Below are 18061 nucleotides of genomic sequence, written 5' to 3'. Positions count from 1 at the left end.
GCATTCCACTTACCGGAGCCACCGCCTTTTGAGACGTCTGTGGTGTCGAGCAAGAGCTCGTTGGAGGGCACGGTGTAAGCCTGTTGTGCTTTCTGATGAAATGTGGAACTGCCTCGGTGCCCGCGCGTTGCTTAGGAGGCGGCTATCTGAGGACCTGCAATCGACCTCCCTGCGTGCTACACACGCCGTACCTACACCTGAAGTTCTGGTCTGGGGTGCAGTTTCATATGACAGCAGGAGTGTTCTCGTGGTTATCCCACACACACTGACTGCAAATCTGTACATCAGGCTCGTGATTCGACCAGTTGTGCTGCCATTTGTGAACAGCATTCCAGGGGGCATTTTCCAACAGGTCAACACTCTCCCACATACTGTCGTCGCTACCCGGTATCTACAAAGTGTCGACACGTTATCTCGACCTGTTCGATCGTCATATCTGTCTCCGTTCGAGCGTACGTGGGACGTCGTAAGCTGGCAAATCCGGCATCGTCCACAACCGGCACTAACCGTCCCTGTATTGACCGACTAATTCAGACAGACAAACTGACATCTGGCACTTGTACAACACAATGCATGCACATTTCCATGTTTGAATTCAACATTCTAGCAGTTACCCTGGTTATTGATGTACCTGCATTTCACATCTGCACTGGCTTATCATGCACTCACATTAACCCGTAATCTTGCAATGTTAATCACTTGTCACCTAGACAAATGTAGTTCTGAAATTTCATTACTCTACCTCAATAATTTTTTGGTGTTGTGAGCTTTTTTCATCAGTGTAGCTTTTAATGCAATATTAACTTAAAATATGATTGTAACTGACTTCCCACGAATCTGCTCAGTGTGTTGTAGCTAACTGCAGCCAAACATCAAAACGTATCACTTATTTACTCAGGACTGGAAAAAGGTATCACTCTCCTTACACCATTAAAAACAATTTTGATATATCAGCTATATTTTGTACACAGCAACCTATGTCCTAAAATTCACCAAATGTAAACTGGCCAGCATTCTTCACTGCAAACTTTTCAAAATATGCCCTGAGGTTTACTTATTTGGAAAGTACCACAACAACTATGGGCAATAATGAAAATAAAACCAATTCACCATCAAGCTGTGACACTAGACTACAATACGTCAAAAAAAATTATTTTACTGAATAGTTCCCTCAAAATCAAATGAGAAAAATGGCATAGTGGAGAACACGTGTGAATCCCAAATGAGTGGTTTGCAATTTTTTACGCAAAAAGTAAAACTTTCACTGAGAAACTGTCTACAGAGGTGGATATACATTTACTTCACCAACATAAAACAATTTTTTAGGCATATAGCATGACTCCAAATTAATGAAAACAGCAGTGTGTCACTTGGACACCCCCACCACGCGTTTATGCGGTGCACCACTGTAGTAACAAATGAATGTCGCACGGGCCACAAAGCAATGCTTCTCCGCCATGCCATCTCCGTGTGAATTGCTCCATTTGTTAAGGTAGAGGTGGAATGAAAGAGTGTTACATCCATGCCATACCTTTTCTGTTTGAATTGGGCCTTACAAGACCCAGCAAACGATTCAACAATTTACATTAGTAAATAAAAATGAGAGGTGTATGATACAGCCAGAATAAGAGCTGAAATCTCATTTTTCAATCTTGAATCACCTCTTACTTCTTAAACATGCTACAAACCCTTGCCTATGAATTCCCACTGGCCTCCACCTCCCCACTACTACTCTAATGCTGCAGCGTGTGCACACACATTCTAACAAAGAACTTGACCTTGATAGTGAAACTGCATTTCAACATCTTGCCCACATACCTATTTGCTGTTCAATAGCTGCCCTGCATTGTGAAAAACAGTTTTATTATGGCACTGTTGATATTGGACCTCCTTAGTTTACTATTAAGATATCAATTAATCAGCCTCTTATTTTTTCCATAATCCCACAGTAATTTAATAGCTAATGTTTAGTTATTACCAAAGAACAATTTTAAGTATTTCAGGAATATTTTATTTACAAACTTCTATATTTGTCACATAATATTCTTTTTACATATAAAAATAAAACAGTCAATGCAACAATTAAAATGTGCAAATAATCTTCAAGAAATTCAATGAAAATCATAAGGAAATTATCTAGACTGCAAATTTCCAAGTTTTGATCTGAGAACTGAAATACGAAAATGATAGATCGTAGTGTTTCCTTTGCCTTATCTTCTACACCGTCGAGTAGCTCAAGAGTACGTGTATCCGCCAGTTTCTGCACAGGTCCTCCATTTGGGCTACAACTACAAATAATACACTTTGGCACCTAATAAGTAATACTACGGCTTTTCGAGTAGTTGTGATATTTGTGGAAGCCAAACATTTACTAAGATGCTCTAAAATGTTTCACATCAAAACTTTAGGAATGACACTTCGTAACATTCTCGTCAAATTTGGCATGCGACAGACATTATTCCTCGAGAGTGTCTCGAATATCTGACACGATTCACACAGACAATATGCCACAATAGATTATTACTAAGGAATGAAGCATGTAGCACCTACTTGCTATCAGATACACCAAAGTAACGTGAAGTATTCTGCTCTCAATGACACATGCCCTAATAAATGATCTTATTAACAATGCTGCAGACACTTGTCAAAATTAATATTACTGCAATTAAGAAGAAAAAAAGTACAGCATAAAACTGATACTTCACACGGAAATTTCTTTTGCTGTGGAAATGTGTGAGTGATAAAATGGTCAAAATAAGAAGTCTAATACATGAATACCAAAGAAACCCAATTTGGTCTAACTTGTAGCATTCAGCTGTGAACTGTTCTCACAATATTCTGTTTGGTCAGTTCAGTATTAATGGGTGCAACCTGTAAAGAGTGTAGGAAAAGGAAAGGAAACCAAACCAACTTAGTCACTGTGAAAGGTAAAAAGTAATGTAGTAACATAACAGAAAGGCGATGTGATTTGAGACAAAGGCATTAAAAAAGAAGTGTTCAATGCTTATGCTCTCAGGACAGAAAATTTGAACTTGTAAATGCTCATGCACTTCTGATGCAGTAGCATTACATCAGCAGTTTGCATTGTTGAATTTACTACTGTGCTGGTCCCCCAGTCAGTGCTTTTCATTAAAAGCAATTTTATTCTGTGCAGGACTTCCTCAATGATTACGATGTCAGATCGGATTTATCATCAAACACACTCCACCCCATAACCTAACTTACTATTTTTTCTCAAATCCTAATAATTCCTGACAGATTGTGAATGAGAATTTGCGCTATTAAATTAAATAGTATCTACAAATAATAGTATAGGAACTATACCTTCAATAGGAAGCAAGTTACCGACAAACTTTTTCTGGTGTTCACCGCAAGCAGAATACTCGGTGAGCAATGTAATACTAATTGAGCAATGGATGTTGTAAATTTTAAGATATCAAGTATTTATAGAAAGCTCTACAGTAATGTGAATGAATGAGACAATTAGAAATAGCCTGAAATTTTACAAAATGTATCCGAAAGCAAATGGCTACACTTTCATGACAAAGCTTCAATAAGCCCATTATAAAAAAAACACAGTACGCAGAAATGAAAGTAATACAAACAATGTTATACTGACTGATTCACTTTTCCCTTAAGTACATAGTGCACCTTTATGAGTAACAAAATTAGTACAAACATTTTTCGTAACACTAATACAAGATCTCTCGTACACTAAACACAGATAAGAAAATATGCTTTAAACTTCACAATACCAAGAGGGCGGGGGTAGGGCAGTTACTTCATTCTCAGCTTTTGAAAACATTGTAACTTAGCCACTTTATACCCACACTTTAATGATTTCCTATACCAAATTCCTAATGGTTTTAAATTTTTCAGTAAAACCTAACCAAAAAATTTAAGTTGTAGTAGTGAATGTGACTTTTCACAACAAATGTCTTCCATATTTTCATGTTCAGGACCCTTCTTACACATCTATACATCTTTAGAAATTATGTTGTGTGAAAAAAGACAATGAAAATCAACATACTTTATATTTTTAAAACTTTTCTATGATTATATAAAGTACCCTTCTTGTTGTCATACACACTGTGGAAAATGTGATGATATTGCTGAGATTGTGCTAAGATATTTTCAGGCCCTGGACTCTACTTATACAACAGTATCTATTTAAAAACATGTTGTTAATAAAGGTTAACAATTAACAAAATTTGCTTTTTAAAATTTTTTCTGGTGGGTGTAAAGTATCCCAGCCTCCCCTCCCCCTCGGTAGTACACATTATGGAAAATGCGTCGGTACTGCTAGGGTTAAACAGGAATGCCTGCTTGATAAGCATGGAGATGATTACTGGAATGATATCACTTACAAACTAATTACAATAAGAAATAACATTTATGATAAATTGCAATCTCCTGACTTTACACTGCTATTGTACAATGGCGAAAAATTTGCAAAATGTATAACACTATACCTAACTACTTCTTTTGTTTGACTAGTAAGGTGGTGGTAAGATGTTACCAGAGAGGATCGGGGATGGGGGTTAAGGGACTTGGAAAAATGTCAAATTGCATTAACAAACAGTAGAGATTCTCAGTGATAGTGGAGGTACAACAACATACTTCAAACAATCCTAAACAAATACAATAGTGAAACACCTCTTTTACTCTTTCAGGCCTCTCTTTTCCACATACGTGTGGTATGTACAGAAAAATTTTGCTAGTAACTGAAACGTCTGAGAACAGGCAACAAAACTACAATTATAGAAATTGCATTTAAATATGATGGCGTCAGCGACGGATATACCGAGAATGGAAACTGTGTTGCTCCTACTCTTCCCCAGTACCTCTCTGTGCAACTGCTGCACTTCTTCCACGCTCTCTCTGCTCAAAGACGACTGAAGATGATTGTCTTGGCAGTGTTTAAAAAAAAAATTCAGAAAATAATGCTGAGGTTCTGGGCAGCAAATACATGTCCAATGACAAGTACAAATTCCTTAACAAGGTTTTTATGGGCCACTCCTAATTAGTGACTGAGCTTTCTGGACTTAACCATTTCTCATGTGAGTGAATATGTTGTAAATAAATTTTAAACAACAACAATTACGAGTTCAGTAACAGTAATAATAATAATAATAATAATAATAATAATACAAAATAAAAGAATTTCCAAAATTTGTGTACAAGGCCATTTTCAGCACAAAACTAGAATAAAAATACCACATAATTTGTAATGCATTTTGGAAAAAAATCCACTTACTAGTCCAGAAGTAATAAGAAATATTTATGTAATTTTAAATAAATTTCTCACTATGTTCTAAATAAGAGATAGTGTAAATGCAGTATGCTGTATCTATTGGAGCATATTCAGAACCAGAAACTGATGCACAAAGAGGAAGACATATTAAAACTGTAAGTGAGCACAAACTGCAGTTATTTTGTACAAAATGTGCACTTTCTGAGACATGTGTAGGAGGGGGGAGGGGCGGGCACAGCAAGGCAGCAAGTGACAGAACTGATTCCCGCCCCATAGGTGGACTGCCTTGGGGGCAGTTGGCAGGAGTCACCCACAATTTGACAAAAATGAAAATGTGCATTTGGAGCACAGTATTAAACCTAAGTGGATTGTGGACTGAGTAGAAGCTGGAAAAGAAGAGTAATGAAGTGTGACTGATGTGTGGTGATGTAGACAATTAACTGGGCCAATAAGGTAAGAAATGAGGAGGTTCTCTGCAGAATTGGCAAGGGAAGGAATATGTGGAAAAGATTCACAACAAGAAGGGATAGGATGATGGGACATGTGATGAGACAATATGAAAATACAGCCATAGTATTTAGAAGGAGCTGTGGTGGGACAAACAAGAGATTGGAATGTGTAAAGGAAATAGTAACTGAAGACATTGGCATGTTGGCAAGTTTGGCACAGGAGAAGAAATAGTTGTAGGTTATGCCGAAACAGTAAGAAGAGTTTAATAAAAACACTCACAAAAGTAAAGAATGCTCGTTGGCAATGACTACTGGCCTGAAGACTTCTGAATTTTACTGACCGAAAACTGGATGTCGGGGGAATTCAGAAAGCACACATGCAGCTGGAACAAGACTACCGACAGGGGAAATACCTCCACCGACATGCTCTCATGAATATAATAGATTTTTGAAAATATAATGTAATTGGATGGATAAAAATCTGCTCACCAAGCCGCAGCAGGAGAAAATATACAAAGCTCAGGTAGATGTGCAAGCTTCAGAGCCAGTGGCTGGTAGAAGGGCTGAAGAGGAAGGAAGAGGGATAAAGGAAAAGCACTGGCACGGTTTAGGAAATGAAAAGGGTTTGGAAAAGTTGCCCAGAATCCCAGGTTAGGGGAGACTTACTGAATGAGATGAGAGGGACAGACTGATTGTTGGGAACTGCACTGGATGAGTTTGAAAAACTTAGAGGTTAAAAGTGGAAGATAAGGTAATAAAGAAGCAAGACTGAGATCACTGACAAAAATCACGCAAGCATTAGAAAGAGTAGAAGGCTAAGTGATTTATACGTGGCAGACATGGGAGGGGGTGATGAAAAATAGACAGGTCAGAAAATGAAAGGGAGTGAAGAAATGCTGGTGCCAAATAAATTAATGTAAATTAAGAGCAGGTGGGCAGTGAGAACCACAGACATGTAACACCAGTTACCAGCAGAAAAGTTCCGGAGGCAGAATCCCGATGGCGTTTGTTGAGAAACAGGCACTGAAGTCACATCTGTATGTTGTAGGGCATGCTCTGCAACAAGATATTCTGTGTTGCCAGTATACACCCTCTAAGTACATTCACCCTAACTGATAACTTGGTGGTAGTTATACAAATGTAAAAGGCCGAACACTGTTTACATAACTGCTACTACACAACATGTGTCGTTTCACACGTGCTCGGCTTTTACGTAGGTACGACTACCACCAAGTTATTAGTTAGCGTGAATAAGGAAAGACAAAGGGTGTATACTTGCAACAGACAATATCCTGTTGCAGAGCGTGCTCCACAGTATGACAGTTGTGACTTCACAGCCTTTTTCACCACACGTGCTATCTCAATCCTTTGACCCGATACCCATTTCTCGGAACTTCACTTGTGGGAACTGGCATTACAACACGTCCTCAGTTCTCGCCACCCACATGGCCTTTATTTACATTAGTTTCTCCAGCCTCAGCATTTCTTCCCAGTAACTATTCCTTTCTACACCTCTTTCCATTTTCTATATATTTTGTTTTCTGATCTGTCTATTTTTCCCTACCCTATACCTGTTTCACATCCAATGCACTTAGCTTTCCACTCTTATCAATTCTTGCATGATATTTTGTCAGTAATCGATGACTTTCTTATTATTCTATCTTTTACCTTTAAGCTCTCTGGTTTTCATAACTTGTCTGGTGTAGTCTCCAATAATCAGTCTTTCATTCTCAATCAGTCTGGTAAGTCTCCCATGACTCGGGGTTGTGGGCAACTTTTCCAAACTCTCCTAATCCTCACCAGTCCTGTTCCTTCATCCCCGCTCCTTCCCCTTCAACCCTTCAGCCAGAAGGAGCCACTGGCTCCGAAAGCTTGCACATTTACGTAAGCCGTCATATTTTCAGTTAGACAAATAACAGGCAACATATTCCCCTTACCTTCAGAAACCTTTCTTACGATCAGAATAATAATATGTAGCTGCATTTAAACCACTCCATCTACAAACCGCTCTCAAACAGATACTAAACATTTTACAATATGAGCTGTGAACATCCTCACTGTCTGGCTTATAGTTGATCGACTAAAAATAATACTGGTCATAATGAACAATAGTCTTACAGGTGAAAAATTGAATTATTCGCAACCAATATACGAGCGTGGGCAAATGCGCAATATGGACTACATAGATAAGAGAAAATGATCCTTACGTACAATTTTACTTCACAAAAAGACTTTTATGTTGATTTTAAAATGCAAATTGAAATGCAGGGATAATTATTTATCAACTGTTCACAGCTAGGCATACTAATTGAAAATTTGTCGCATTACCAATTGCATTACATAAATTCAAAACTGACATCGAAGCTGACAACACACTAAGAAAAGACCCCAGTCATTACTTTTTGTAGAGTAGCTCTCAGTTCAAGCATTCACTTAGAATGTGACAATTCTAAAAATGGGAATTAAATATTGTACACACTCTGCTTTGATATTTACAGCCAGTAGCTACACACACACACACACACACACACACACACACACACACACACACACACACACACACACAAGTTATGCATATCTTATTTATTTACATGTGCATATTTAAAATTACAGCCATTTACAAGGATTACTTAATACATCTCCAGTCCACGCTCAATCCCAAACGAATAATGCATCTCATCTGTCCGTATTCTGTTATTATTTGCCATTCAATGAATACCCCTGTACTCTGCAACATATACATTTACATTTTAACATTCTACCAATAACTGAATAACAAATATTCTTATTCCGAGGAATTACTCTGAGAACTTTTACACTTCAAATTACATACGGATGAATCTATTTGAAGCACCACGAAGTAAATCTACCCATCTATAAAAATGAATTTTTCCAGTGTTAACTGACAGATTGCTCAATTAACAAAACTCCCTGTACAGATGACGGAGCTATTGCTTCAAAATATTTTCTAGTAAATAGTCCATAATGTATGCAAAATCTTCCATGGAATCCTGTTTTCTCAAATGATGCAGCTGAAAACAAACTGGTCAATATTTCCACTTCTCTTACAGATGCTCTACCACAATACAGTACTGTACAGCCAGAACATATGACGCGATACAATAATGCAGAGCTGTACTTCAAAAATAATTCCAAGGGCAATAACACTAATACAGAATGCATTTTTCAACACTGATTTCCCACATGTGGGCCTGCTTTACTTACTATGCAGTGAATATAAAAAGCCATTAATTATCCAATGTTTAAGTGCGATATGATTTTATATACACTCTGGATAAATATTTGTAGATACACAGGGCCCTGAAAAGATTTTCACAATTCAAATGGCATATGAACAGTTTCTATAGATACATTATACAAAAGATTACAAAAATAATAAGCCATATATTAATGTACGAAAAGCCCCTTTGCATCAAATGTGAGAAACATCAACACTCGAGAGCAAATGTGATGAGAACAAAAAAAAAAAAAAATGTTTACGAGTAAGAATCACCGGTTAACAAATACAGAAGTGGTTTCCTTCAAAAGTGCAAGCAGGCAAGAAATGAGGGATACGTAGATAACACTGAATCCATGTCTGTTAGGCAAGAAAGTAATGAATACTCAAGTTTAAAGATGAACTTTCTATGCACACTTTGTCTTCCTCTTGCTTCCTCTCACATTTCAATTACTTAATTTTGTTTTGCGACTTCATTTTAAATTTTGTTTCACATTCTTTCCCTCAAATTTTGCATCTTTACTTTCACCCACAGTGTGCTGTTTTGCTTTTGTGTTTATTCTCACAGCAGGCTGTCTTTGGCACATTAGAAGTAGGGGGAGATTGGGGCACAGTATTTGAAAGTATGGATAATGTGACTGTGTTATACAAAATGTTGCAGGAGGTAGGAGGGAAGAAGAAGACAAAGAAGAAGAGACAACTGCAAGAAGGAAGAAAAAAAAAGAAAAGAAAAGAAGAAGAAATGGAAGAGAGAGCAATAACAAGTTAACAAGAAGAGGCATAATGCTAACTTTTGCAGTAAAATAGATGGGAGTTAAATCACAGAGAAGGGTGGGGGGGACAAAAAGAAGTTTCGATACATCCCACCACTGCTCACATTTTCCAGCTGCGAGAAAAACGATTAAAAAAAGAATGATGATAAGAGTACTGGAATGATGCTATACAATAGTGTAGTATTCTAATAGACAAGTCACAAGACTTCTCTCTGGTTGTACAGTGACTGCAGCCCAATAGGACTGCCACAGGCCATTACATTTTATCTGCCGCTCAAGGCCGGTCCTCCGGGCCGACACACGCTGCCGCCACGGCCGCAGCCAAAGGGTTTTCGACGGGCGCGCCCTCCACGGAGCTGGTCGAGCCCTCGTGCTCGCGGAAAACCTTCATCTGGACGTCGCGAGGCTGCGGCTGGGCTCCCCGCGCACCGCCGGGTGGGGCGCCACTGCCGGCACCGGCCGGTGCCCCGAGCGGCAGCTGGGCGGGCGGTGCGGCGCTCCTCCGGTATCCCCCGGTCGGCTGGGGCAGCACCGACGAGACGCGCGGAGGTTCCGTACCCGCGGGCTGTGCCTGCGCGTGGGCGTGCAGTTCCCCCGCTTCCAGCGCCGGCTCCACTTCCGCGGGTGCCGCACCCTGTCTGGAGGTCAGCAGTGCGCACAGCTGCGGACAGAAAAAGAAACCCGACATGCCGAATCGGCCCGAGGTCCCTTTGCCCGCACCGTAATGCTGTAACTGCAGGTAATGCAGTGCTGTGAAGCTTGAAAAATGTTTCTGTACATTGTGACTCTGTGGATATCTACAGTTGTGGAAGTAAATTTCAGCCTGTGCATAAATTTGGCTACTTTGATAACAATGGGATATCTCTTGAGGTTTCTCCTGAAGATATCGGATCTTTTCGTACTCACACGGGCTGTGAGAAATTTAAATTGTGGATCAATTTTTACATCTGTGTCGATACCCTGAAAACCACTGAAGTACGTGACAGAGTACACCCCCCACACAGTTTTAATCTGCCAGGAAGTTTCATATCAGCACACACTCCGCTGCAGAGTGAAAATCTCATTCTGGAAACATCCCCCAGGCTGCGGCTAAGCCACGTCTCCGCAATATCCTTTCTTTCGGGAGTGCTAGTTCTGCGAGGTTCGCAGGAGAGCTTCTGTAAAGTTTGGAAGGTAGGAGACGAGATACTGGCGGAAGTAAAGCTGAGGACGGGGCGCGAGTCGTGCTCGGGTAGCTCAGTTGGTAGAGCACTTGCCCGCAAAAGGCAAAGGTCCCGAGTTCGAGTCTCGGTCCGGCACACAGTTTTATTCTGATATAATTTGAAACTGGTTGCTGTACCACCCTGCCACAATGGTATGTTTTACAGGACTTAGTGCAGTTTGGTGGTAGGAGGTACAGCACTTCTGATCAGGTGAATATAGCTAATGCAGGAGTAGGTTTAAGAACTAAGAAAAAAGTAGATATGCAACTAAGTTGCTATGAGCAGCAGAGCTAAAGTATTATCGTAGTCAAGACAGACACAAAGCCCACACACATCAAAATGGTACAGGTTTGTATGCCAGCTATCTCCACGGATGGTGAAGAGATAGAAGAAATATAAGATAAAAGAAATTATTCAGATAGTTAAGGGAGATACAAATTTAATTGTGATGGGGGACTGGAGTTCAATAGCAGGAAAAGGAAAAGAAGGAGAAATAGTTGGTGAATATGGACTGGGGACACTGGAAGGTTTGTAGTTGATTATTGATTGAGAGATTTAGGAATCATATACTCAATTTTAAAACAATTCCAGGGGCAGATGTGGACTATGATCACAGTTTACTGGGTATGAACTCTAGATTAAAACTGAAGAAATTGGAAGGAAGAAAATTAAGGGGATGGGATGTGGATAAATTGAAAGAACCAGATGTTGCTGAGAGTTTCAGAGGGGGAATTACATAATGGTTGACTATAACAGGAGGAAGGAATACAGCATACAACAAAAGTGTAGCTTTAAGAGATGAAATAGTGAAGGCAGCAGAGGATCAAATAGGTAAAAAGACAAGGCCTACTAAAAATCCTTCGATAACACAAGAGATACTGAATTTAATTGATGAAAGAGGAAAACATAAAAATGCAAGGAATGAAGCCGGCAAAAGGGAATACAAACATTTAACAAATCATACTGATAGGAAGAGCAAAATGGGCAAACAGGAATGGCTAGAGAGCAAATGTATGGATTTATAAGCATATTTCACCAGGGAAAAGATAGATATTGCCTACAGGAAAATTAAAGAAGCCTTTTGGGAAAAGAGAAGCAGCCTTATGAATATCAAGAGCTCAGATGGAAAACCATCCAAAGCAAAGAAGGGAAAGCTGAAAGGTGGAATGAGATCTATACAAGGGAGAGGAATTTGAAGGCAATACTTTAGATATGGAAAAGGATGTAGATGAAGATGAGATGGGAGATATGATACTTCAAGAAGAATTTGACAGAGCTTTGAAAGATCTAAGTCAAAACAAGACTCCCGGAGTAGACAATATTCTATCACAACTACTGATAGACTTAGAAGAGCCAACCATTACCAAACTCTCCCATCTAGTGTGCAAGACATATGAGACAGGAAAAATATCCTCGGACTTCGAGAAGAATATAATAACTGCAATTCTAAAGAAAGGAGGTACTGACATATGTAAATGTTACCAACTATAAGATTAACAAACCATGGTTGCAAAATACTAACACAAATTCTTTACAGAAGAATGGAAAAATTTATAGCAGCTGACCTCGGGGAAGTGCATTTAGGATTTCGGAGGAATGTAGGTACACATGAGGCAATACTGACCCTACGACTTACTTTACAAGATACATTAAGGAAAGACAAATCTTCGTTTATAGCATTGGTAGACTTAAAGAAAGCTTTTGAAAATGTTGACTGGAATACTCCCTTTGAAATTCTGAAGGTAGCATAAAATACATGGAGTGAAGGGCTATTTACAACTTGTACAGAAACCAGAGGACAGTTAATAGGAGTCAATAGGCATGGAAGGGAAGCACTGATTGAGAAGGGAATGAGACGGGTTGTAGCCTAATTTCATTCAACTGGAAAAAACACTGCATGAAAAAACAACTGACTTGCTACTCAGATGCTGAAACTAGTCAGTCGTCCCACCACTACCTACGATTGTGCCTACGTGATCATCCCATTTCATACCCCACAAATTTTTACGCTCAGCTCTTGTATGACTTGCCTCGGTACATCTGTGACCCACTGATATTGTAGGCTCAGAATACTACATTTACGCTCTGATAAAAAGCGAAAATGTACATTGATTGTTTTTTAAACAAGTTGCCTATCTTAGCATCACAGATTCAATTGAATATTAGTGCTGCTTTTTTTTTTTTTTTTTTTTTTTTTTTACTAAAGTATCTGTATAGCATTTTTGTAAGAACTTGTTCAACACAGCAGCCATACAAGAGCAGTAGTTGAGGTGTCTGGTAAAATGAGTTAATGTGCCTTTTCTCTCACAACTTGTATTTACATTTTGTGGTGTGCCTACGTAGCTCTATTGGTAAGTGCTTTGCTGCAAATCCAGAGTTCGGATTCAGTTTCCATTCTGGATTACATTTTCTTCACCACCTTTGACTACGATTTGTTAATGTGAAAAATGTCAACTTTCCAGTGGCTGGGACTCAATGTAATCTAGGTAATTCACTTCAAAGATTTTCTAAGGATCTAAAGCACTTGGTCATGATCTACATCTACATTACTATGCAGTTAACACTTAACTGCTTAGCAGAGGATTTATATAACAAATTTCTGACTTCTTCTTCTCCTCTCTAATAGCGTCATGGGAAAAATGAACAACTAAATCTTTTCATCCAAGCTCCAATTTATTTTATTACAATAATCACTTCTTTGTATGTAGGCCGGGATAAACTAAATATTTTGCCATTGAGAGGAGAAAGTTTGTGATTCAAATTTTGTGAAAAGATACTGCCACAATGAAAGATACCTTTGTTTCAATGATTCCCACCCCAATTCACTTATCATACCTGCAACACTTTTTCTCTTGCTTCGTGATAACACAGAATGGGCTGCACTTCTTTGAATTTTTTTTATGTCTGTCATCAATCCCATGTGGTAATGATCCCATAAGGTATGCAGTCTCTTTAGAAGTTTGTTGCATACTCCGTAGATTTCTTGCATATTCTAAGCGTATTGCCAATAAAATGCAGTCTTTGGTTCACTACAATATTTGCTTCATGATGGTTTCAATTTAAGGGGTTTGTATTTGTAATCCCTACACATTTAGTTGAACTGAGATCCTTTAAATTTATGGGATTCATTGTGTAACAGAACTTTAATAGAAACAAAGTGAAATGGAATGAAATGGTCATATGACACATTTGACTGGGAGACTCCATTTGGGATTGTTGATGCCACTTTGTTGTCAATAATGACGAGGACAACACAACACCCAGTCCCCGAGGAGATAAAATCTCTGACCTGGCCGGGAATTGAACCTCGTCTCCCCCGCATGGCAGTCTGCCATACTAACCATTCAGCTACAGAATGAGACACTTTAACAGAATTTATTTACTACTCAAGTGGAGGACCAAACACTTTATTTTTCAGGATCGAGTGCCACTTTGACACATTATTCTTGTGCTGTTATGGAGCAAATATAGCTGTCCATTATCCTCACGAATCTCCTACTCTCAAAATTCAGTGACTGACAGCAAAAACTCTACTGATATTTGACAGAGTTCTTCCAACTGAAAGACCTTGGTTTCTTTAATCTAAATTTCTATATACTAGTAATTGTAACATAACTACAACATAAAATCACTTGAAATTTCTTGCCCCTTTTCACAATAATTATTTTGCAAATAATTATGAGAAAAAGTTAACCACCCAGAAGATACAGTCGGATATCGGTGCAACTTTGTACAGGCACATAACATCAGCAAATGTGTAAATGATTTGTGTAGCCATCTGTAGGTGGAACAGCCACCGGGCAGTATCAGACAAAGTTTGAAAGAGGCCTCATCATGCGTCTCCATTCAGCTGGCCAGTCGAACTCTGCTGTATCCAGATTTGTGGGGACTCGAAGATGCCAGTGGCCCAATTTCGGTCTGCACAGGAACGTGAGGACAACCATCCCGTCGATTACATCCGACCGCCACAGAGGAGCACTGCCGCAGCTCGCACCGAGCACGTCTCTAACCTTTCACGCCTGTGCCTGCCATATGCGAACAAGTAATGGTGTCTCTGCAACAGTCTCTGTCCTCCCGCACTATCGGTTCGGAGGCTAGCAACAGTCGGACTAGCGAATTGGCGTGCACGCACAGGCTACTGCCGACACCGCACCGCAAATGTCTGCGGCGGGAATGGCCCCGGGACCGAAAAGTGCGGAATGCTAGTGGCATCGCACTGTGCCCGGCGACGCATTTCAATTCTGCACTACCCCGAACGGGTACTGTCGTCAAGTACGGCAACGGTGCGGGGAGAAGTTCCGTTCTTCCAGTACTCGTAATTCGGAGAGGCACAGAGGCGTTACTCCCGGCATCGCGGTGTGAGGAGCTGTCGGGTACGAATTCAGGTCACGGCCGGTAGCGACTGGAAGAACTCCGACGGCACAAGTGTGCACAGTGGACACCCCACATCCTTACGTATTACCTGTCATGTGACAGTATTGTGCTATGATTTTTCAACACGACAATACTCCTCCACAATCGGCACGTGTGTCTACGAACTGTCTGTGCCGTGCTGGGACCTCTCGTGGCCCACAAGATCCAAAGCTACGTCTGCCACAGAATACGTATAGGGGCAGCTCGGATGTTGACTACGTCTCCGTGTCAGTATTGGGGATATGGAGGCTCAGTTACGACAGTTGTATACCAGCTTGCCTCGGGAGAGGATACGACAGCTCTTCCCAAACAAATCAGTGCATGCAGCCGGGCCAGAGGGTCCTATTTCATACAGATAAGTGGGCCATGCTGTGTACCTCTACGTAAATTTGAGTTGTTTTTGTGATCACTGAAATAACATCAAATATCCTCCCAACCTGTGAAGTTACATTTCATTCTCTCCTCCCTTTCTCATTTATTTCAAATTTCTTTGTCACGCAGTGTATATACGAGGCCTGATCAAAAAGTAACAGGAATTTTATAATTTCGTGGGCTCTATACAGCCAATTAAAAATAATTACCTCTTCGGTACGCTTGTTCCTGATGTATGTTTGCATTTTCACGTGTTTTGAATGTTTAGTTTATTGTTAACAGTCAAGAAGGTTATAATTGTTTTCAAGTGCTTGGCAAATTTTTACTTTTGAACAAGATGGATCAAGAAATTTGCTTTTTTTTTGAAAAATGGAAGAATTGTAGTATCACATTCAAAATGTTGACTGTGGCTTTTGCCGAATCTACTACGAGTGTGACAAGAGATTACGAGTGGTGTAAACTTTTCAAAGAGGGTGTAGAAGATGCCGAGGGTGTCGACTGTCCTGGATGCCCTAATACATCGATTACTGACTACTGTGTGGAAGAAGTATGGAAAATGGTTCTGGAAAATTGTCATTTCACCATTAGAGAGCTTGCTAATGATGTCAGCATACACTTTTGCTCAGGAAAAGCAATTTTTCAGATGTTTTGGACATGAAATGCGCAGTAGCAAGTTTCTTCCAAAATTGTTGATTTCTGACCAAAAACAGTGTCACATACACATCGCTCAGGAACTACTGAATGAAGCTGATAACAATCCAGAACTTCCAAAGAAGGTTATAAGAGGTGATGAAACACAGACTTATGGGTATGACACTGAAACAGAAGACCAACCATCCCAATGGAAAATGACAGAAGCCAAGACTGAAAACATAAATAAATAAATTCAAGTAATTCAACCACATGTCACACCTGAAAGTTCTTCTCACTGTTTTCTTCAATTACAATGGGATACTGCAACATGAGTTCCTGCCTTACGGTTGTATGGTCAATAAGTGATAGTACCTAGAAATTGCGCACTGTTTGCATGAAGCAATCTGAAGAAAACCATCAGAATTTTGACAAAACCAGCCAATATTCTACCATCCACACCTCAATGCTTGTTCACACTAAACAAACTGTTATGTTGCTTCATCCACTGTATTTACTGGACATTGTCCCTTGTGACTTCTTTCTATTCCCGTGGCTAAAGAGAACTGTAAAAACACATCATGGTGCCACCACTGATGAGATAAAAACAGAAATGCTGAAGGAGATGAATGTAATAACAAAATGTGAGTTCCAGAAGCACTTTTTGAATGTTCTCATTTTGGGAATACCAAGGGTGCAATCTCTTAATTGCTAAAAACATTCAACGGCTTAGACTACATAAAAATTTCTTTATTTAAGACAACCTGTTTTGACAGACTTTGCTGCCATCTTCAGGTCTTCAAAAATCTTTTTGTTATGAAATGTGTCCAATTTACATGGGTCCACTTTACATAAACAGATGTATTACTGTGTACTGTGTTTTTGAGATGCAACAAGCATTTGTGATGTGAACATAACCATTTTAAAAAGTATACTTATGACAAACCTTTTATAATGTGCTGATTTTTAATACCTGATGATGAAAGCAAAATCTGTCAAGACCAGTTATCTTAAATAAAGAAATATTTATGCGATCTAGGCTGCTGAATGTTTTAAGAAGTACTTTTATCTAGAATTTTGGATAGAGCCGTCAGAAAGTGCTTCAGTGACATAACGTGAGTTGATCTCAGTCAAACAGTACAGAGTTAATAGTGCCACAAAATACTGACCCACCATCAGGAGTAGAAGTCCCACAAATGTCTGCCCTACAATACCAAATGTAAACAAATAAAAAACACAGGTGTGGTTCATGTGTTATAATATTATGAATTATGACAGTCATATCAAGTGTTCAGAATGTTGAGTTGCAGTGATATATGCTACAAAGCTATAAAGCAATTCCAGACAGGCAATACCATACATGGACTTCCATCTGGGGTTATAGCAGGACAGGCCCATGTTATATGGCATTTTGTGTCATTTGGAGTTGCCACTTTTCGCACCATACAGAAATTCTCTCTACATAATTTTGTGATTGGAATTGATCATCTGACGATTTTACTAGATGGAAAATTACAGCGTCATCAGCAAACAATCTAAGGGGACTGCTCAAATTATCACCTACATCATTAATGTAAATCAGGAACAGCAGAGGGCCTGTGACACTACCTTGCAGAATGCCAGATATCAATTCTGTTCTACTCGATGATTTACCGTCTATCACTACGAACTGTGACCTCTCTTAGAGGAAATCACGAATCCAGTCACAACTGAGACGAAACCCCATATGC

At 39.5% G+C, this 18061-nt stretch overlaps 1 protein-coding gene and 1 non-coding gene across 2 annotated transcripts in view; one reads left to right on the top strand and one right to left on the bottom strand.

Moving 5' to 3' along the window:
- Positions 1-9192: 9192 nt before the first annotated feature.
- LOC126214862 (TBC1 domain family member 5) overlaps positions 9193-18061 on the bottom strand; it is a 159224-nt gene continuing 150355 nt past the window's right edge. Inside the window, exon 14 of the mRNA XM_049941499.1 lies at positions 9193-10375. Coding sequence (XP_049797456.1) covers positions 9989-10375 — 387 coding nt within the window. The 3' untranslated portion in view covers positions 9193-9988. The remainder of the gene's footprint in view (positions 10376-18061) is intronic.
- Trnal-caa (transfer RNA leucine (anticodon CAA)) lies at positions 10939-11013 on the top strand. Its single transcript has one exon. It is a non-coding gene; the product is annotated as a tRNA-Leu (tRNA).

This window comes from Schistocerca nitens, chromosome 12 (assembly GCF_023898315.1).
Source record: "Schistocerca nitens isolate TAMUIC-IGC-003100 chromosome 12, iqSchNite1.1, whole genome shotgun sequence".
NCBI lineage: Eukaryota > Metazoa > Arthropoda > Insecta > Orthoptera > Acrididae > Schistocerca > Schistocerca nitens.
Note: the sequence above shows the minus strand (reverse complement) of the source record. Positions and strands in the feature narration are given on the sequence as shown.